This window comes from Salvelinus alpinus, chromosome 5 (assembly GCF_045679555.1).
Source record: "Salvelinus alpinus chromosome 5, SLU_Salpinus.1, whole genome shotgun sequence".
In the NCBI taxonomy this organism is placed as follows: Eukaryota; Metazoa; Chordata; class Actinopteri; order Salmoniformes; family Salmonidae; genus Salvelinus; species Salvelinus alpinus.
In genome coordinates this window covers 63,354,874-63,376,808 of record NC_092090.1, presented here as the reverse complement: position 1 = coordinate 63,376,808, position 21,935 = coordinate 63,354,874, and the positions used below count along the sequence as shown (strand labels likewise).

General features: G+C 41.7%; 1 protein-coding gene and 1 long non-coding RNA gene across 2 annotated transcripts; one reads left to right on the top strand and one right to left on the bottom strand.

Annotated features, from left to right (window-relative positions):
• Nucleotides 1-1,523: 1,523 nt before the first annotated feature.
• LOC139576471 (fibroblast growth factor 10-like) lies at nt 1,524-15,715 on the bottom strand. Its single transcript, XM_071402626.1, has 3 exons — nt 15,226-15,715; nt 4,822-4,925; nt 1,524-2,524 (listed from the first exon to the last, which is right to left on the bottom strand). Exons 1-3 carry the CDS (start codon nt 15,713-15,715, stop codon nt 2,333-2,335), a joined length of 786 nt encoding a protein of 261 aa, XP_071258727.1. The 3' UTR covers nt 1,524-2,332.
• On the top strand, nt 14,397-15,945 carry LOC139576472 (uncharacterized). The gene is made up of 3 exons (XR_011675121.1): nt 14,397-14,533; nt 14,711-14,775; nt 15,284-15,945. It is a non-coding gene; the product is annotated as an uncharacterized lncRNA (long non-coding RNA).
• The last annotated feature ends 5,990 nt before the right edge of the window (nt 15,946-21,935 follow it).

Genomic DNA, 21,935 nt, shown 5'->3' with positions numbered 1-21,935 from the left:
GAGTCCTTGCTAGCTGGCGTTGTGTGTGTGTGGGGGGGGGGGGGGGGGGCTGTGTGTTCAGGGCAATTAGTTTGACTATTAGCCTTGTGGCATATGGGCTATACTACTATCTGTGACCAAGTAACAATATAGCATAATGTTAAAATCCAAGGAAATGCTGTGAAAAGGGGACGATATCAAGAGACGATATCAAGGCCATGGTGGAAATTGTAACGTAGCTCAGCGAGGATTGCTATACTGCCCTCTCGGAATGGAAAGGCAGACTTCGACTACTCAGCCACCTCACACATCTGAGCCATGCGCTCCAATGGCCTCACAGTCACCATTCCACTTCTGACACCAACGTAGCGAACGGCACGGCAGGGAATCAAACCTGGGTGGCTGGCGGGAAAGGCAAACACCCTGCGCATTGCATCAATAGGGTTAACCCCATTTGGTGGGAATTTAACTTGGCTCATATAGTAAGGACCATTGCAGTATGTTGGAAATACATTGCAACATCACAAAACAATTTGTTGTGAGTCCATAAGCCATCATTACGGGGACAATATTAGCATTTCTAGCTCAAAGCAAATACTGTCATGATCCCTGGCATCCTACAGTATCTCCAAGCATTTACAGTAGTTCCAGGTCAGGAATCACGGTCTCTAGTTGAATGGGACAAATCTGGACATTTTCATGTTAGTTTTGCACACACTGTGCTCTTTTCCCAATTTCACACCCTTACATAAAAATATATTTAGATGAGAGAGGCACAGGACCGAGCGTTCGTGGTGTTAACATTTTCCCCCTGGTCTTTTGATCTGGCATCTGACAGCTGTCATTGATTAGAGCATTTGTTGACGATTACAGGAGGAGGTGGGTGGCGAGACACAGGTCATACGGACATCTCTCTCACGCACGCATCGCATGCGCTCACACAGGCACGCACACACAAACACACACTCACAGCCTCCTACCCCACATACCCTGCACCACATTCTAATAAGGGCTTGATGTGGGACAATACAATGCAGAAATGTGAGGTCTACATACTATCAACTTTTCTTCATATTACTTACTGTATGAAAAAAAGGTTTCTTTCTGTATCCATGTGGCCCAAGGCCTCCGCAACATTCGGGAATGTTGCAGCTCCACGGTAATGGGGTGATAGTTGAAAAAATGATGTAAGCATCTACAGCCCATACCAGGGTAGTTACCTCCCTTCCGTTTTGATGTGGTTGGCCTGTATGTTTCCAGTTTGTTTGGGAACTCTAATCATTAGCGCAATGGTTGCCACATGGAATATCTGGTGGGCCTGTAATGGTTGCCTTTTGTCATTCCCTACCTCAGTCAGCCTGATAAGAACAGTCACTCGAAAACTACACTTGTTTTCTGTGCTCTGGGTTATCTTTCTTTTTACCATAACCTGTTACCTATGTAGACAGTATTAGTTCACATTCTCATGTGTGTATTTGTCGGATGTTTACCGAGTCAACCAGTTTTAGTTGCACACTTTAGTGATGGACATGAGAACATCGGGATACAGAGGAGGAAACGTCTCATTTTATTTTCTCTTATAGACATTAAAGGTGTAAAATAATGCAAATAAATGTTCACCTTCTTTCCACCTCCAGTTAAATATTACACAAAATAAATAATTTGCTTCAACACAGTCAGAACTTAGTGGTTAAGTATACATTATATATTCACTTTTGTCATGGTTTCAGGCTTAAAATGAGCACTAGGATCTTGCTCAAGAGTTTATTGCTGTTTTCGCATTTAATGATCTGTTAGCCCTTCTTCTTGATTTCCAAACCTGTTCAGATTATTGAAATGCGATTGAGAACCGTGAATAACAGTTTGTAACAAGTGTTTTGTACACACAAAACCAGTGCTTCCTCAGTTCATCCACTTGATGTGTGAAACAGCCTCCTACTTTGTCCCCCGAATGTCACGTCCTCCTTCAGTCCACCTCCTTCCAATGACTTGGCACAGAATATAGTTTATATTTCACCATGTGCCACAGAAAACACTGTCCATCCCCCAAACCAATAAACTATCTCAAGCAAAGTCAGAAGCAGCCCACTGGGCACAGCTGATTGAATCAACGTTGCGCCACGTAATTTCAATGAAATCACATTGAACCAACGTGGAATAGACGTTGAATTGACGTCCGTGCCCAGTGGGAGGCAGCATCTGCGCAGTTAAGTAACTTCCTTAGACAAAATATGTATTTTAGTTCAGATGTTCTCTGTCCAGATTAGAGTCCTTTCTTATCCTTAGTTGAAAGATTGTTCAGTGCTGAATTAGCTCTCCGACAGGGTCTAGTCCAGTGAAAAGCTCCTCATCATCACACCATGATGGGGAGGAAGTGTGTGGCCGTATTCTTCCTCCGTGTTTTCTTCCCTCTCAGTGGCCTCCCCTGGACACTCAGGCCCACAAACATCTGTCTCTTCTTGTTCCTCCACTCGGCTGAGGCGTAGGTGTTATAGCCGTTCTCTTCAATACGTTCCTTCAGTGTGCAGTCAATGCCAAACTCTTTCTGGAAGAACAAGGGACATTATTGGGTTACATTCACATATGTGTATTTGGATATTGACTGAATCCATTTTATACTGATTCAACCATTTCCGGTTTTTGAAGTGCATACACTGGCAAAGGATGTAAAAATACCACCACTACAGTTAATCCAGTGGTGTACTGTTCATACAAGAGTTTAAATCAAAATATTTCCCGGTATTTATTCAACCTAATTCAATCTAATTAGCTAACTGATAACTCACTGGGTACACCACGTAATTCCAACGTGGAGAATTGGGTAATATTTGGTTAGTCGCTCTGGATAAGAGCGTCTGCTAAATGACTTAAATGTAAATGGTTGATAGATTGATCAATTATATTACAACCTATTTTCAGCCACTCAAAAGACAGCCAAAAGTTTGTTTAATTCCCAATGTGTTGTCACTATGCTTTCAGCAATCTAAAAGCACAACGAAATTCCAATCGAAAATCAAATGTCCGATTTTTCTTTTAGTTGTCACCTAAATGTGTTATTACTGCGCGTTCAACCATTTTAAAAGCACAACAAAGTTCAAATGGGAATACAACGTTAGATATTTTGTATATTTGTACAACAACTTAATGTGTTAACATTGTGCTTCATCTAATAGCGTAACCAAATGACCTGGATTGCAATTGAGATTATTTAAGTACATAAGTGCAAGTTTGAGATTCTGCGCATATTATTATATACATTTTGCGTGCTTTTTTTGCGTGACATTTGCGTGCTATCTTGAGCATGCAGCTTTCTATGATTACATAAGAAGACATGTATTGTTACAGTAACCTCAGAATGTGGCACGGGATGTGTTGAATAAATACTGTTACATTATTGTATTACAAAAGTAATATTGAATTGTGTTTGGTTAACAATGCAACCAAATATCAACGTTTAAAGGAGATGTATCTACTGCTTGGGTAGTCCCATCTGAGCAACTGGCTTAGTCCTATTCTTTAACTTTTATTTTTGGTTGAGATTGAGGCCTGAATCCAACGTATACTTTTTTAAACTGGTCAACAAGTTAATAGACTATTTACTGTATGTCAAAAGTGATACTTGAATTGTGTTTGGTTGTCAACGCAACCAAATAGCAACATTTGAAGGATATGTGTCCTTGGATAATTCTGTCTGTGCCACTGTGTCTGGCTTACTTCCAGTTTGTCTACAAATGAATAATTGAAATGGTGGATTCATTAAAACCAAACATCTAAGCTAATTAATAGGATTAAATTAAATTAAATCTAACTTTAAATGCACTTTAAATACAGTTATATTCTTTAACTTAGATTTTTGGTTTGGATGGAGATGTGAATCCAACATATTTGTATTACTAACTTGTAGTGTTCCTTTTGAAATCAACCAAAGCTTAAAATCCTAGGCCTAGACCTATTGTCTAGTTTTAGTTGAACACTGGGTTGAATTTAAACAATAGCTATTGATGACTTCCCAAATGCTGTATAGGCCTAAATAGCATCATTGATGATACATGATTGAAAATATAAGGTTACATCTAATTTGCTATCTTAAACCCACGCGTGGGAATGACTATGATAGCAACAGTGAATCTATTAAGTGGAGATTTCTTAACAATCATTCTCACAAAAGCGCATTGGTAACAGTCGGTGATAAATATCAAAGCTAGGCTTGGTTAAAACCCTGGATGGGAGACTAAAGGGTAGCTGTAGATATATCAACTGCCCAGTAGGAGGTGCTGACCAGCATTTTGTTTCTTTCTTATAGTGGATATTGAGTTGAAGATCTGACATTGTTTCAAAGGTACAAATTCAACACATTTTATACATTGTTGGTCAATGTTGAAAATGAATCACTATGATGGCATAATCCTGCGGTTGAAATTTCATCTCAAAACAACAGTTGATGGCTTTTTTCAAATCCAATATATTTTCCACATAGTTTCCACGTCACGATACGTTGAAAAGTTCAGTTGAAAACAACATTGATTTTGCCCAGTGGGAACCAATTCAACTTAGTCAAGATGTACCAGAGGGGTACATTCAATAGAAATGGTTAATTATTCAAATCAGTGATAAATGTGATGTAATCTAACGTCTGTGTCACTTAGAACTATAGTCATGACTTGCTGACTTCCAATTTCGTCTGTAAATGCTCGTGTGCTCTTAGCACTTTTCATGGTTTCCACCGCACCATTGGTTAAACGTGAAAGCAGCTACATAGTTAAACAATCTTGTGATAAAGACTGAAGAATCTAAGGGGATCTCTTTGAGGCTTGTTGAATGACCTCTGACACGGATACTGACCGCTCCATACAGCTCTCCCTTGGTGCTGATAGCCAGGTAGTAGTTACTGCCCAGTCCTTTGATAGCCACCACGCCCACATCCACTGATGTGATCTCCAGAATACCTGAGAATAAACACAAAAAAACACCTTCTTATAAGCCATTTATAATCATCATGACCATTTGTAGAGGGGAGGATTTTAAGGGACATCAGAGGCAGAGGAAATAGAAGCTAGTGTTCTGGATCGGCTGTAGTCACATACACGGCAGATAAGAGTTTGTAAAACAGTCAGCAGTCTGCCTGCCCCTCCTGACTGAGGAAGACAAAGGCCCAGCCACCAGCTGTGTCAGATATAGGGAAATGGACAGATCTATATGGTCCATGGACAGCAGCACAGACTGTCAAGTGAGGCGACAGGATTCCATCCATTGTTACCCAAGCCAAGCACATCAATAATTGACACATTAAATGTTCCGGCTAGAGCCTTTCTTAAGACAACACATTGGCTGGATGTGTTTGAGAAAGCCTCTAGGTGAAATTGTGTGGGTTCATAGCCAACTAGGTGCCAGGTAGCCTAGCAGTTGGAGCATTGGACCAGTAACCAAAAAGTTGCTAGTTCAAATCCTAGAGCCAACTAGGTGAAAAATCTGTCGATCTGCCTTTGAGCAAGGCACCTAACGATGCACTATGTAGAAATCCATTTCCCAGTGGCTAAAATTTGTATAGTTTGCCTAATTTCTGTTTGTGACAAAACAAGCAAGAATAGCGCACATAGAACAGATCTACCACTTCTTAGACTTTCTTTCAATGAGAATGACAGAGCTATAACTCATAGTTCTATGTGACTTTTGTTGGGTCTCCCAAAAAGTTACATATTGCAGCTTTAACCCTAATTGCTCCAGGGTCGCATCAATAATGGCAGGGGAAGTGGGATATTCAAAAAACACATTTCAATTTCACACCACACACTTGTACAGGTTGTTCATGTGTGAAAAAGGGCAGATATCAACAGGACAGATATCAACAGGACAGGTATCAACAGGGCAGATATCAACAGGACAGATATCAACAGGACAGGTATCAACAGGGCAGATATCAACAGGACAGGTATCAACAGGACAGGTATCAACAGGACAGGTATCAACAGGACAGGTATCAACAGGGAAGATATCAACAGGGCAGATATCAACAGGACAGGTATCAACAGGACAGATATCAACAGGACAGATATCAACAGGACAGGTATCAGCACCCCCTATTTGAACTGTCATGCTACTTATGGTGCTCAGTAGATACATAAAATACTCTAGTTAATAGTCAGAGAAAATCCTGAAGAACCTCTTCAACTGTAGGGTAGAGTTTTCATCCATCCATCCATCCGTGATTTCATCCAAATAAGCTTGCTTCATCTACATCCCCTCTACACAAAACAACAGACTTCAACTTAACTCATTTTTTTATTTTTTATTTATTTAACCTTTATTTAACTAGGCAAATAAGTTAAGAACAAATTCTTATTTACAATGACGGCCTACCCCGGCCAATTGTGTGCTGCCCTATGGGACTTCCAATCACAGCCGGATCTGATACAACCTGGATTTGAACCAGGGACTGTAATGACACCTCTTGCACTGAGATGCAGTGTCTTAGACCACTGCGCCACTCGGGAGCCCAGTCATGTGGGGAATCCTAGGCTGGTTTTATCTTGCTCTTGATACCATGTCTTCTTTTGAGTTTTTTTGACTGATTTCATGTCAATGCTAATATGGCAAAAAATGTGCTAGCTAGCTAAACAACAACTGTAACGATGTATTTGAAGAACAACATGTACTGATTGTGCAAATGAATTTATCTTCTCAAACATTTGGAGACTAAATATAGTTCACATGTCAACAATCTAAACCAACCTGTCTGTTTTGCCCCATAGCTGCGCACGCATCCATTTATTTCTATAGGTGATTTATTCGTAATGAACGATATCAGAAAAATGTCCATGATAGGTGGATCAGTTTGGTCGGTGTCGATCATTTCCTATTTATCATCCCAGCTCTACCGAATGATGTAGACCTCACTGCCACAAGGTCATTTCTTTTGGGGGGGCAGCTAATTTCATTAGTCAGCTATGAAATTAGTAGATAGAATTGGAGTTGATCAAATAACATTACTTGCATAATTTCTAATCCCCTTTGTTATACATGATGTGGAGACAGGGATGTAAATCACTGTATATTTTAGAGGGCACTTTTTTTCAGGTCACCTGCCTCTTCAAGTCTTCACACAGTACCTTTTTAGACGGTCTGACAACAAGACAGGGAGTTGGGACAGGGACACAGGCAGCCACACAAGCACTCATCAGGGAGAGGAAGGAGGGGAACCATGCCATCGTCATGACAACTCCCTACAGTTCATACTCCCTAGCTGTATGTGTGTGTGCGTGTGTGTGTGTGTTGCAAGATAGGATAACAACACCACACAGGAAATGGGAAGAAGAAGTCAAGGAGTGAGGCATAAAATCAAACGTGCCATGGGAAACAGAGAGGGGTCATTAACACACACCAGCATCAGATTAGATAAATGTGTGTGTGTGTTTGTGTGTGTGTGTGCGTGTGTGGATGATAAATGGGCTCTCTGGTCAAAGGACATATTAGGAAGCTGTATCTCTCTGACCTCTGATACTACGAGCACAATTAATAACCTCAGCTGTCTACAACAACAGCATGCTATGGTTACTAGGGTATAATTCAACCTTTTCGAATGGCTTTTAGGTAACCAGAATATTTGCACTGTGAATTGGTGGCCTACATACCAAACGAGCCAAACTGTTCATACATAAATGTAATATGCAATTGTTATAATCCTCATGCCAAATGTAATGTTTGTACCATGTTTTGTGCTGCTACCATGTTGTGTTGCTACCATGTTAGTGTTATGTTGTGTTGCTTCCCATGCTGGGTTGTCATGTGTTGCTGCCTTGCTATGTTGTTGTCTTAGGTCTCTCTTTATGTAGTGTTGTGTTGTCTCTCCTGTCGTGATGTGTGTTTTGTCCTATATTTATATTTTATTTATTTAACATTTTTAATCCCAACCCCTGTCCCTGCAGGAGGGCTTTTGGTAGGCTGTCATTGTAAATAAGAATTTGTTCTTAACTGACTTGCCTAGTTAAATAAAGGTTACATTTAAAAAATGAAAATGACAGCTTCTTCAAATTATATTAGTCACATGCGCCGAATACAACAGGTGTACAACAGATTTGGACATTACAGTGAAATGCTTACTTACAAGCCCCTAACCAACAATGCAGTTTAACAAATATGAATAAGAATAAGAAATTAAAGTAACAAGTAGTTAAAGAGCAGCAGTAAAATAACAATAGCAAGACTATATACAGGGGGTACCGTTACAGAGTCAATGTGTGGAGGAAACGGTTAGTCGAGGTAATTGAGGTAATATGTACATGTAGGTAGAGTTATTAAAGCAGAGATAATAGCAAATAGTAGCAGCGGCATAAAAGGGGGTGGGGGGGTAATGCAAATAGTCTGGGTAGCCATTTCATTAGATGTTCAGGAGACTTATGGTTTGGGGGTAGAAGCTGTTTAGAAGCCTCTTGGACCTAGACTTGGCGCTCTGGTACCGCTTGCTGTGAGTTAGCAGAGAAAACAGTCTATGACTAGGGTGGCTGGAGTCTTTGACAATTTTTAGGGCCTTTCTCTGACACCACCTGGTATAGAGGTCCTGGATGGCAGGAAGGTTGGCCCCAGTGATGTACTGGGCCGTACGCACTACCCTCTGTAGTGCCTTGCGGTCGGAAGCTGAGCAGTTGCCATACTAGGCAGTGATGCAACCAGTCAGGATGCTCTCGGTGGTGCAGCTGTAGAACCTTTTGAGGATCTGAGGACCCATGTCAAATTTTTTCAGTCTCCTGAGAGGGAATAGGTTTTATTGTGCCATCTTTACGACTGTCTTGGTGTGCTTGGACCATGTTAATTTGTTGGTGATCAAGGAACTTGAAGCTCTCAACCTGCTCCACTACAGCCCCATCGATGAGAATGGGGGCATGCTCGGTCCTCCTTTTCCTGTAGTCCACAATCATCTCCTTTGTCTTGATCACGTTGCATGAGAGGTTGTTGTCCTGGCACCACACGGCCAGGTCTCTGACCTCCTCCCTATAGGTTGTCTCATCGTTGTCGGTGATCAGGCCTACCACTGTTGTGTCATCGGCAAACTTAATGATGGTGTTGGAGTTGATGGTGGTATTGGAGCCTGGCCATGCAGTCAGGAGTGAACAGGGAGTACAGGAGGGGACTGAGCACGCACCCCAGGGTGGCCCCTGTGTTGAGGATCAGCGTGGTGGATATGTTGCTACCTACCCTTACCACGTGGGGGCGGCCCGTCAGGAAGTCCAGGACCCAGTTGCAGAGGGAGGTGTTTAGTCCCAGGGTCCTTAGCTTATTGATGAGCTTTGAGGGCACTATGGTGTTGAACGCTGAGCTTTAGTCAATGAATTGCATTCTCACATAGGTGTTCCTTTTGTCCAGGTGGGAAAGGGCAGTATGGAGGGCAATAGAGATTGCATCATCTGTGGATCTGTTAGGATGGTATGCAAATTGGAGTGGGTCTAGGGTTTCTGGGATAATGGTGTTGATGTGAGCCATGACCAGCCTTTCAAAGCACGTCATGGCTACAGATGTGAGTGCTACGGGTCGGTAGTCATTTAGGCAGGTTACCTTAGTGTTCTTGGGCACAGGGACTATGGTGGTCTGCTTAAAACATGTTGGTATTACAGACTCGGACAGGGAGAGGCTGAAAATGTCAGTGAAGACACTTGCCAGTTGGTCAGCGCATGCTCGCAGTACACGTCCTGGTAATCCATCTGGCCATGTGGCCTTGTGAATTTTGACCTGTTTAAAGGTCTTACTCACATCGGCTGCGGACAGCGTTATCACACAGTCGTCCGGAACAACTGGTGCTCTCATGCATGTTTCAGTGTTATTTGCCTCGAAGCGAGCATAGAAGTAGTTTAGCTCGTCTGGTAGGCTCGTGTCACTGGGCAGCTCTCGGCTGTGCTTCCCTATGTAGTCTGTAATGGTTTGCAAGCCCTGACACATTCGACCAGCGTCGGAGCCGGTGTAGTATGATTTGATCTTAGTCCTGTATTGACACTTTGCCTGATTGATGGTTCATCGGAGGGCATAGCGGGATTTCTTATAAGCTTCCGGGTTAGAATCCCACTCCTTGAAAGCAGCAGCTCTAGCCTTTAGCTCAGTGTGGATGTTGTCTGTAATCCATGGCTTCTGGTTGTGGTATGTACGTACAGTTACTGTGGGGACGACGTCATCGATGAACTTATTGATGAAGCCAATGACTGATGTGGTGTACTACTCAATACCATAGGAAGAATCCCAGAACATATTCTAGTCTGTGCTAGCAAAACAGTCCTGTAGCTAAGCATCTGCTTCAACTGACCTCTTTTTTATTGTCCGAGTCACTGGTGCTTCCTGCTTTTATTTTTTCTTGTAAGCAGGAATCAGGATAGAATTATGGTCAGATTTGCCAAATGGAGGGCGAGGCAGAGCTTTGTACGCTTCTCTGTGTGTGGAGTAAAGGTGGTCATTTTTGTGACATTTAAAAAAAGATATAACCCTAAAAACGTATCTAATTTCAAACTTGTCAGCCAACCCGCCCTATAGACGGGCTGGCTGACAAGTTTGAAATGAGATATGTTTGCTAATATGTGTGATTGTTAATGGGACTATTGACAGCTACAACATTCAAAGTAGTAGTCGTTTTTAGGGTTATATATAAAAAAAATATTGTGGGGCACTTTAAATGTATCGTTACCATGATACTTCAGTACATTTACAGTGATATGGATTTTTGTTCATATCGCCCAGCTCTACCGTTAGGTGAAGTGGTGGTGGGGACTATGACACAACGGCCATTGAAGATCTGAGAGTTGCTTCTGTAAGGGATCAGGTGTCCGGTATCGTGTGAGGATGTAAGACTATCTAAGGTCGTCTCTGGCCCCTCTGTAAACATGCTAGGGATGAAAGAAGAAAGAACAGAGGAGAACAGAGGCCATGACAGAGAGACAGGGAGATGAGGATTAGAAATAACTTAATGACCACTGATCAAAGACACACGCCGGGGGCTGGGGCGAGACGGCTCTTATAAAGTTTGAGCACACACACACACACACAAAGAGTCTCCCCCCCACACAAACATAGAGTATACATTGTACACATCACGTACACACACCCATTCGGATGTAGGATCTTAATTGGATCACTCTTTCGTTGCTGAGAATTTCCCTGCAGGAAATGCAAACTTGTAGTATATTCAAGGTTTAAAAAGGCTTTCATAGTTTGTAATTTCCACTTTAAAATGTCATTTGCCCTAACAAAAAATGTAGCAAACCCCTTAAAAAATGTCCATTAAATATAATCCACATAATAATTATAATTTCCTGTTGCTGCAGGATCATTTTCCTGCTGTAGCAAACTGGCTCAAATTAAGACCCACATCTGTATGCATGAACACACACACACACACACACACACACACACACACACACACACACACACACACACACACACACACACACACACACACACACACACACACACACACACACACACACACACACACACACACACACGTCTATAGTATTTCCCACCTGTATCCACTCAGTCTGTGATGATTAATGTCTACTTGCTCACTTAGGAATGATATCCACAATGCCACAAAACAAAGCCATTAGGAGAAATGTGTTTTTCATTCAACATACTACACATTACGACACCCAGCACCAAATGTGACACCTGTGTGTTGTGTAGTGGTTATTCTGATACACCACGCATAAAAACATGGCCCTGGGTCAACCACACATTTCCATCTGTTTATTTAGGGAAATATTTGTTGTTGCATACTGGATTCTTTTTCCTAATGTGTGGCTCATTTGATACGCTCTGTTTGTAGTTACTACAGTAAATGGTGCGTTAGGGTCGAAGGGGTGCAGACAATGCCAATGTGAATTAAAGGTGGATTTTCCACAGTGGGTTGCCAAGTTCAGATGTGTTTTGCAGTTTTCATTGTTATTCTTGGTAACTGGAAGTTTACTCTTTGAAAAATATGTGTTGTCTCAGAAAAATTTGACAGAGCTTACAGTACAGATACGGTAGACTGCTTGATTTAAGAATGAGGAAAAATATACTTAGAGATCTGGAACCATTCGAACTGTATTGTCATGTTGAAATATGGGATGGATGGAAACATAAATCAGCTGTTAAGCAGATGAGGACCACATTGAATGTAATTAGTTTGTTCATATCCTTCCTCTATCCACGTCCATAAACAACTTTACATCTCTATCTCAGTGTCCCTGAGAGTACTGGCTGTGGTTTCCCTTCTGTGGGGCATGCACGCACGCACACACACACACACACACACACACACACACACACACACACACACACACACACACACACACACACACACACACACACACACACACACACACACACACACACACACACACACACACACACACACACACACACACACACACACACACACACAGAGAGAGCAAGTGGGGACCATGTCAGGCCAAGTCCGTTGGCGCCTCAGCACACATGGCCCCTGGCAGAGAGAGAGAGAGACACACAGACACGTTTGGTGGCCTCCTATATTTGCCTCCTGCGCTCTTGACAGGCTGGGCTCATACTCACACAATCCCAGTTTGGGGTAATTAGACTAATCCGTCTGCCGCCACACATCTGTTAGTGCCTCAGTTAGCACTGCTAGAGTCCACCATTACCCGTCCCAGTAACAATGTACAATTCATTACAAATGCTTTAGGTTGTTCAAATTTGGTGAAATGTAACAATGTATAGCAAATTAGGTTATCGATAAGCACATTTTTTGTTACTCTGCATGCCGGCTAGCTTGTGTAGCTTTATACCCATGTGCTTATTTTAGCAAAGCTCCATATTTCCGGGGTTTCCATTCCAGCCCCCTCTCTCTGTAAGCTCCCAGCAGAATCCCAGCATGATGGAGTGCCATGTGGGACAGTTTTGCACTGGCATCCATATAAATCTGTGGGAGGTTGGATACAGGCTCTTAAACAGAGCAGGGTCCTCACAGGGCCATGGGCAGCCCCCAAAACCACCACCTCTACATCTGTAGAGATCTGTGCTAGCAAGGTTGGTATTTCAAACCCCAAAACAGTTGTTTCCCTTCTATTGCTGCACTGTTGTAACCAGGGTTCAAAGGTCAGGTCTCAGCCTTGCACACAAACAAACTTGACGTAAACCATATCTCTAAAGAGGAGAAATAAGAATGACTAGTGAGAGAGTGAGGGATGTTTTAAAAAAAATCAAAACTGGTAACATTGTCTCCAGATATGCTTTTGTAGTGCATAAACATAATCATGATTTAACATATCTATGGAAAGATTACCAAAACTTTAACTCAACATATTTCATGGGATTGCTCCTAGCAAGAACAAGCACACAGATTTAGTTTAGGAAATGGCCTTTTCTAGTTTTATTCATACAGTATATCGGTTCTATGTTATTGTTTTCTATCAACCCGGAGTGTTTAACTAGGCATTACCACAGAACCAGTGCCAAAAACCTGATCTAGTGCCATTTCAAGGGCCTACAAAGGACATCCTCCCTGGGATCATGTCTAGGACATCCTCCCAGGGATCATGTCTAGCCCCTGGTCCAGAGCAGAAACTAGAGCTGCTCTTCTGTAGTATCCCTTTCCCTGTGAACCTGATCATGGGCCATATAATCCACACACACTGTCCCCAGTCCCCCCTAGGACACGGCTTTGTGACAGCACCACCATTGATACTGAACACTCGTAGCTTTGATGTGACCACAATGACGTTAACCATGTCATTCATGAATTAGTACCCCCCCCCTCCCCTACCACTGCATTCATACTCAACCCAAAGATAAACTAGGTCATCTTTTGCAAATGCTTAGTAATATATACAACAGAATATTACTAATATATACTACTAGTACTAGTATTATAGCCTAGAAATGTAAAGAATTGTGAGGAGTAATGGTGAGAGATAATTGACAGGTTCAATAGGTTTACACGTACTATAGCGTCAAGTTGAACCCACCAACCATCTTAGTAAAGACATTGCTAGCCTGGCTGTTGTACTATTTCACAAATACCCGAAAGGGGCCCATTGAAATTCATTGCATTTTTGCCTCACTGTCAAATAAAGACAGTTTAAAGTCTATAAATACATTTATATAAAAGTGTAGAGTCTATAAAGACATTTCTGTCATATTCTTGTCAAAACAAACACCATTAGTGGCATTTGTACATCCCTTACTGTTTCCCATAAGTGTCTTTGATTGAATGTGTGGTTAAGAACTCCCAGGAGAAACGTTAGAGTACCATATACCGGGGATGGGGGGTGGTAGGTGTGGTGGGTGGGTGGAGGTTGTAGTTTAAGTGGGCACATGTGCCGCTGGTTCCTTGGCTTCTACATCCGAACACACACCCACTTGAGCATGTGAGTGCCCGCACACAGATAGGCTCACACACGTAGCTAATTGGGAAGTGGGTTGATAGAAAGTTATTTTTTCTCCCAGTGATCACTGAGAACACTAAGTAAAAAGAGCTGCAGTGAAGACGGCAACAAAGTGCTTAGACATACTGGCCATGCTACACCGTTTACAATAGGATATTCAGGCACAACAATTTGGCGTGAGTAAAAAAACATCCCCATTTATGTTACTGTACCTGTGTGAATGTATCAGATCACATTCACATGATACTGCAGTGATCAGAAACCAGACGGTATCGGCATTATGTAGCAGACTGGCTGTGTGTGAGAGAGTCACAGAGCATGGTAGTGATTGACGTTTCCTCTCCTTCCCCCAGTCCTGCTCCTGTCTAGTTGTTATCAGCGCTATTTACCCTGGGCAGTGAATAATGACAGATAACAGGTTGGTAATCTATTCCTCCCTTGTCCTGTTTTAGCCATCTGAGATCTACCATCATTGTGCTGAATGTTTGGAGAGGCCAGATATCACAAGGATGTTTGCTAGAGACGGAAAAAGGAGCTTTTAATCAGGAATGTGAACTAAACTAAAAGGTTTAACATCTGTGAACTGCTCGGAGACAAATCTTGCCATTTTGATTCAACATACAGTATTTGAAATGATCAATGCAAAAAAAATGTTATTCAGTAAAATCCTTCAACTCAAGTCAATCATTTGAATTTGTTTCCTTTTTTTCTGTAATTTGTATGATGTTCTGTAGTGAAGACCGTGCCAGAAGGTTTGAGAAAGCTTAAACAACACAATGGTTAATTTTGAATACACTATGGTTGAACCTCTGTTTCCCCCTCTTTCACTTTCCTACAAATTGAAAAACATACTCTTGTGGTTACTTACTGAGTGGGTCATCTTTACTCTTGGTCCCGTTGACTCGGCCATTCTTATCGATCCGCAGGAAGAACTTCTGGAAGGAGAAGAGCTTTCTCCGCCGCACATCTCCCTGCAGGTGGTTGTAGCTGCGTACATGCCTCCCAAGTGGACCCCCTGTCCTTCCTAAGGGATCCCCAGTCTGCCCAGTTCCTCCAATCCTGGACCCAGCCAGAGAACTGTTCACTGGGGCACTAAGAGTGCTGTTGGGGCTGTGGGGCTGGTTCCTGCCTCTGTAGAGAGGTTGATGACAGACAACCAAAGGGAGAGAAAGGGAGAGCAGCAGTGCTAGCAGCAGAGACAGTGACAGGCTGGACAAGGAGGACCCAGAGATGGAGCTGGAGCCAGACCTTAGCCCAGACCCAGAACCAGACCTAAACCTGGAGCCAGACCTAAACCAAGACACAGAGGTGGACCAGGCAGAGGCAGCCTTACTCCCTCCAGCAGTCCATGTGCTCATGGTAGAGTGGTTTGCGGAGGACTGGAATCAGCCTCACAGCCTGGGACATGCTGCTGGGGACAGGGTAGACTGGGAGGGCAGGGAGGGGAGCCCTCCTGGGAAATGGGGCTATCTGATACCTTTTCTACCAGGTCTCGACGCAAAAAGAGATGTCCTTCTGTTCCTCCTGTTTTTTGGTAGCTAGAGCAGTTACTGTACTGAAAGTCAATAAATTCGAATGACAAATCTGAGAGTCCTCTCTTTCACGTTTCTTCCCATACAGATGTCCAGGTAGATAAATAAAAACAAAAAACACCCACCTTATTTTTAACAGTGCATATACTGTCAGTGTATTCCAATGACAAATCAAGCAGCTGTCCTATGTCCCACTGACTTTAATTCCAAACCAGAGTTCCTCAGATGATTACTCCAATAATGAAAGGTCCACTGATATAGGACCGTTCTGCTATAACACTTTCTCCAGGTTCATCCCTCAAGTCTCAAACATTCAACAGCTCATTGCTGCCAGATACCCTCCACGGATTTCCAGATTTCACAAAGAAGGTCAAATACATTTGAGTGTGAAATCCTCCGCTGCTCTCTCCTCTCTTTCTCTCCCCATGGATGAGTGTGGAGTGGACTCTCTCTCTCTCCCGCTCTCTACAGTGGCTCCACCTTCACTGAGGTGACAGGCTGAGGAGGGGTGTGTGTGTGTTTGTGCATGTGCATGTGTGTGTTAAAGATGTTTTGCTCCCCTTGCTGGGCTTGATGTGACGTGGTCTCAGGGTCATTTGTATTCTTCAGTATGTAAATCTGTGACACAGCTTTTAGTGTGATACGTAACGTTAGGTTACAAAATGAATGGGATAGCAGTCATACAATATAATATGAATTATAGGACTTAGAGTATCATACGTCTTACTCGGTCGAACAATAGCATACGAATTGGATGACGTAACTTAATATACATCTTGGATGACGTGTAGTATTATACATCTTTCTCTGAAACCAGGTTGCTTGTTGCCTCATAACAACAAAGGAGAATTACTGGGAGAACTAACGACAAATGTTAGAATAATTTACGTGAAAGGTTATGGAAACTGAAACAACAAAGGTTAGGTGAATTTATGTAGCAGGTTAGGTGAATTTATGTAGCAGGTTAGGTGAATTTATGTAGCAGGTTAGGTGAATTTATGTAGCAGGTTAGGTGAATTTATGTAGCAGGTTAGGTGAATTTATGTAGCAGGTTAGGTGAATTTATGTAGCAGGTTAGGTGAATTTATGTAGCAGGTTAGGTGAATTTATGTAGCAGGTTAGGTGAATTTATGTAGCAGGTTAGGTGAATTGAACACACAACCTTTGGATTGCTAGACTGTCCCGGATTACAACCACCCATCCTCCCAGAACAACCTCCTTGCTTTCATTTCTGTCTAAAGTAAGTACAGTATTTGTAAGTATCATAAGTCTTGGAAGTGCTCCATTTTTTTCCTTCTTTTTTTCGTATGGCTCTGAGGCCAGGCTGGATAGAAGGACGCCTGGTCTGATCTCTTTACCTGTCACTGAAAGATGTGTGTTTGTGTTTGTGAATATGAGACCCCCAACCTCTCGTTCTCTCTCTCTCCCCCTCCACCTCTCTCACCGCTCCACATCTCTCTCTCTCTCTCTCTCTCTCTCTCTCTCTCTCTCTCTCTCTCTCTCTCTCTCTCTCTCTCTCTCTCTCTCTCTCTCTCTCGCTCTAAATTAAATTACTTTCAAAGGGATTTATTGGCATGGGAAACATATGTTTACATATGTTCTCTTTCTCTCGTGCATTCCCAAACCGAAAATCTTTTGTGCATTCCCTCCCACTCCGCTCCACCTACCGTTCTCTCATTTCCCATCACCCCCTGTAAAATATTGGAGTGAGCTGTGTCAGGGTGATGTGTTTGTGTGAGTGTGTGTGTGTGAGAGAATATGGGGCAGAATGACAAAGGTGGTGGTGGGAAAGGAGACCAGGGTAGGATAGGATTTATCTGGGTAGATAACATGGAGGTATGTGCAGTAGTAATAGACCAGTTACATAGGTGTTTCAAACACTTTACTGAGTAGGCTGTTTTAGTGTGCATGGTGAGTATATATAGTGTGTGTGTGTGTGTGTGTGTGTGTCATTTCTTATCTCTCCTGATAAAACACACTATAAGGTTACCACTGCTGGTTTCAATCCAATTGCTATAAGAGAATCTGTCAGGCCTCTCTCATCTCACCTACCTTCCTCTGAGAGTCAGGTGTCACATGGCCCACAGCCAAAGTAGAAGCTCTTTTACCCCCCTACTCAGAACTGTGTCACGTTGTCAAATGTTCAGTAATTCAATTTAGTTGGAGAATATTCCTTAGTACATTTAACTTTATTCAACTACATTTCCAATCTGTGAATTGGTGGTTTCTGAGACTGTTACTGAAACTGTAAGAAATGAAAGGTAGACTCAGCAAGATGACATCATCATACACAGGGGAGTAATTTCCTACTTAGAGAAAAAGAAAATGAATTAAAATTTGTCAAGACTGCCAGTATTAATTGTTTGGTTGTAAATCATCATCTTGCTGAGTGTAAATTACTGTAAATTATACTTATGAAACCACCTTTTTTCCTTGTCTACTCCTCTCATCCCTTTAGAAGTTGATGCCATGTCTTGCCTTCTGCTTTCTCTCCTGAAGTCCCTACGGTTTTCTTAGTGGCTGCTTTAATGTCTGTCAATGACATGCTGCCAGAGCATTGGTCGGGTCCTAAGTCTGGTCTTAAGCTAGCTGTCTGTGTTCATCAGGTACCCCACAAACAAAATCTTATCAGTAGACTACTTCCTTTGTTGTCTACCTTCCCACCATGATATCCGGAATCAGCACTTAAAGGAAACAGAGCTGGGAGGAGCAGGGATAAGTTGATATTGATTATTGACCGAATTATAATGGACATCCATATGATTCCCATGGAATTTACATAACTGCATTTCTTTTTTAACCGCACCGCATTTGAGGCCCTTCCTTACACTGTATGTTCTGATCAGTGGTATAAAGTACTGAAGTAAAAATACTTTAAAGTACTACTTAAGTCGTTTTTTGGGGGTATCTGTACTTTACGATTTCTATTTCTCGCAACTTTTACTTCACTACATCCCTAAAGGAAATGATGTACTTTTTACTCCATACATTTGCCCTGACACCCAAAAGTACTTGTTGCATTCTGAATGCTTAGCAGGAAAGGAAAATGGTCCAATTCACGTACTTGTCAAGAGAACATCCCTGGTCATCTACTGCCTCTGATCTGGCGGACTCACTAAACACAAATGCTTCGTTTGTAAATTATGTTTTAGTGTTGGAGTGTTCCCCTGGCTATCCGTAAATAAATAAAAAACAAGAAAATTGTGCTGTCCGGTTTACTTAATATAAGGAATTTGAAATGATGACACTTTTGATACTTAAGTATATATTTAAACTACATTATCTTTTGATACTTAAGTATATTTAAAACCAAATACTTTTAGAAATTAACTTAAGTAATATTTTACTGGGTGACTTTCACTTTTACTTGAGTAAATTTCTATAAAGGTATCTTTACTTTTACTCAAGTATGACAACTGGGTACTTTTTCCACCACTGCTTCTGATAGTTATTAAGTATTTCTTTGATGATCCCTATCAAGTGCTAAAGCACAACCTGTGTTCCTCTCATGGAAAATGTGAGAGCCAATATAACATTCTCTCTCTGACAGACTGAATGCCCCATCTATAAGTATCGCCACATTAGATACAGCAGGTATGTATTTGAAAACCTTTATCCAGATATCATAATCCCAAATCTCCTCATATACAGTGCATTCAGAAAGTATTCAGACCCCTTGACTTTTTCCACATTTTGTTACGTTACAGCTTTATTCTAAAATGGATGAAAAAAAATCCTCAGCAATCTACACACAATACCCCATAATGACAAAGTATAAACAGGTTTTTAGAAAATTTTGCAAATATATTAAAAATAAATACCATATTTACATAAGTATTCAGACCCTTTTCTATGAGACTCAAAATTGAGCTCAGGTACATCCTGTCTACATTGGTCATCCTTGAGATGTTTCTACAACTTGATTGGATTCCACATGTGGTAAATTCAATAGATTGGACATGATTTGTAAAGGCACACACCGGTCTATATAAGGTCCCACAGTTGACAGTGCATGTCAGAGCAAAAACCAAGCCATGATGCCAAAAAAATTGTCAGTAGAGCTCAGAGACAGGATTGTGTCAAGGCACAGATCTGGGGAAGGGTACCAAAACATTTTTGCAGCATTGAAGGTCTCCAAGCCAAACTGAGCAATCGGGGGAGAAAGGCCTCGGTCAGGGTGGTGACCAAGAACTGATGATCACCCTGATAGAGGTCTAGAGTTCCTTTGTGGAGATGGGAGGAGCTTCCAAAAGAACAATCATCTCTGCAGCACTCCACCAATCAGGCCTTTATGGTAGAGTGGCCAGACAGAAGCCACTCCTTAGTAAAAGGCACATGACAGCCTGCTTGGAGTTTGCCAAAAGGCACCTAAAGACTCTCAGACCATGAGAAACAAGATTCTCTGGTCTGATGAAACCAAGATTGAACTCTTTGGCCTGAATGCCAAGCGTCACATCTAGAGGAAACCTGGCACCATCCCTATGGTGAAGCATGGTGGTGGCAGCATCATGCTGTGGGGATGTTTTTCATCGGTAGGGACTGGGAGACTAGTCAGGATCGAGGGAAAGATGAACGGAGCAAAGTACAGAGAGATCCTTGATGAAAACCTGCTCCAGAGTGCTCAGAACCTCAGACTGGGGTGAAGGTTCACCTTCCAACAGGACAATGACCCTAAGCACACAGCCAAGACAACGCAGGAGTGGCTTCGGGACAAGTCTCTGAATGTCCTTGAGTGGCCCAGCCAGAGCCCGGACTTGAACCCGATCAAACACATCTCTGGAGAGACCTGAAAATATCTGTGCAGCAATACTCCCCATCCAACCTGACAGAGCTTGAGAGGATCTGCAGAGAAGAATGGGTGAAACTCCTCAAATACACGTGTGCCAAGCTTGTAGCGTCATACCCAAGAATACTCTTTTCTTTTAAAACCACAATTAGAATCTCTCCATGGCCTCATAGAGGATCTAGATATTTTTTCTATCCTCTCTGGATTAAAACCAAATGATGATAAGTGTACTATATTACGTATTGGATCACAAAAAAATGCAAATGTTACATTACCATGTAGTTTACCAATTAAATGGTCTGACGGAGATGTGGACATACTCGGTATACAAATTCCCAAAGAAAGATATGATCTCACTCCAATAAATTTTTATAGAAAGGTAGCAAAAATAGATAAGATCTTGCTACCATGGAAAGGGAAATACCTGTCTATTTGTGGAAAAATCACCCTGATTAACTCTTTAGTCATATCACAGTTGACCTATTTGCTTTTGGTTTTGCCTACACCTGCTTTTTAATAAATTATATGAACAAAAAATATTCAATTTTATTTGGATTGGCAAGCCAGACAAAATTAAAAGGGCCTATTTCTATAGCGAATATGAATTTCGGAGGGCAGAAATGATTAAATATTAAAGCATTAGACCTCTCACTAAAGGCATCAGTCATACAAAAGTTATACTTAAATCCAAACTGGTTCTCTAGTAAATTGGTAGAAATGTCTCATCCTATGTTCAAGAATGGCCTTTTTCCCTTTATTCAGATTACACCTGCTCACTTTCGGTTGTTTGAAAAGGAAATAATCTCCAAAATATCATTATTTAAAAAAAAAGGTATAATTTTAGTGAATGATATCATAAATAGGAATGGTGGAGTTATGTCACACATGCAGCTAACACAGACATGGACATGTCTGTTCTACCCCAAATTACAACCAATTAATTGCAGCATTACCACAAAAATGGAAGAGGCAAGTAGAAGGGGAAAAAAGTAAGGAAATTGTATGTCGGCCCTGTATTAAAGAACATAAATGGTTAAAGAAAAGTGTGATAAGATTTACAATCTGTAGAAGCTATGACAATAGAAAGGTTCAGAATTTTGTGAAGCATCACAGCACAGTTGAAAAATATATGGCAAATAGAAATCCAAAATGGATGATGTTGAGAGATAGATGGGTGGGGTTCAATGGAGCTGAAGGGTGGGACTGATAACAAGATAACCAATGTGAAACATACGGGGTCTGTAAAATGTATATAGGTTA

Bases quoted from the DNA above. Each gene is read 5' to 3' on its own strand.
- LOC139576471 (XM_071402626.1), bottom strand. From the start codon at position 15,715: ATGAGCACATGGACTGCTGGAGGGAGTAAGGCTGCCTCTGCCTGGTCC. The intron at 4,926-15,225 runs GTAAGTAACCAC...GTTTATTCTCAG, and splicing joins GAGTAAAGATGACCCACTCA to GTATTCTGGAGATCACATCA. The intron at 2,525-4,821 runs GTCAGTATCCGT...TTGTTCTTCCAG, and splicing joins AGGGAGAGCTGTATGGAGCG to AAAGAGTTTGGCATTGACTG.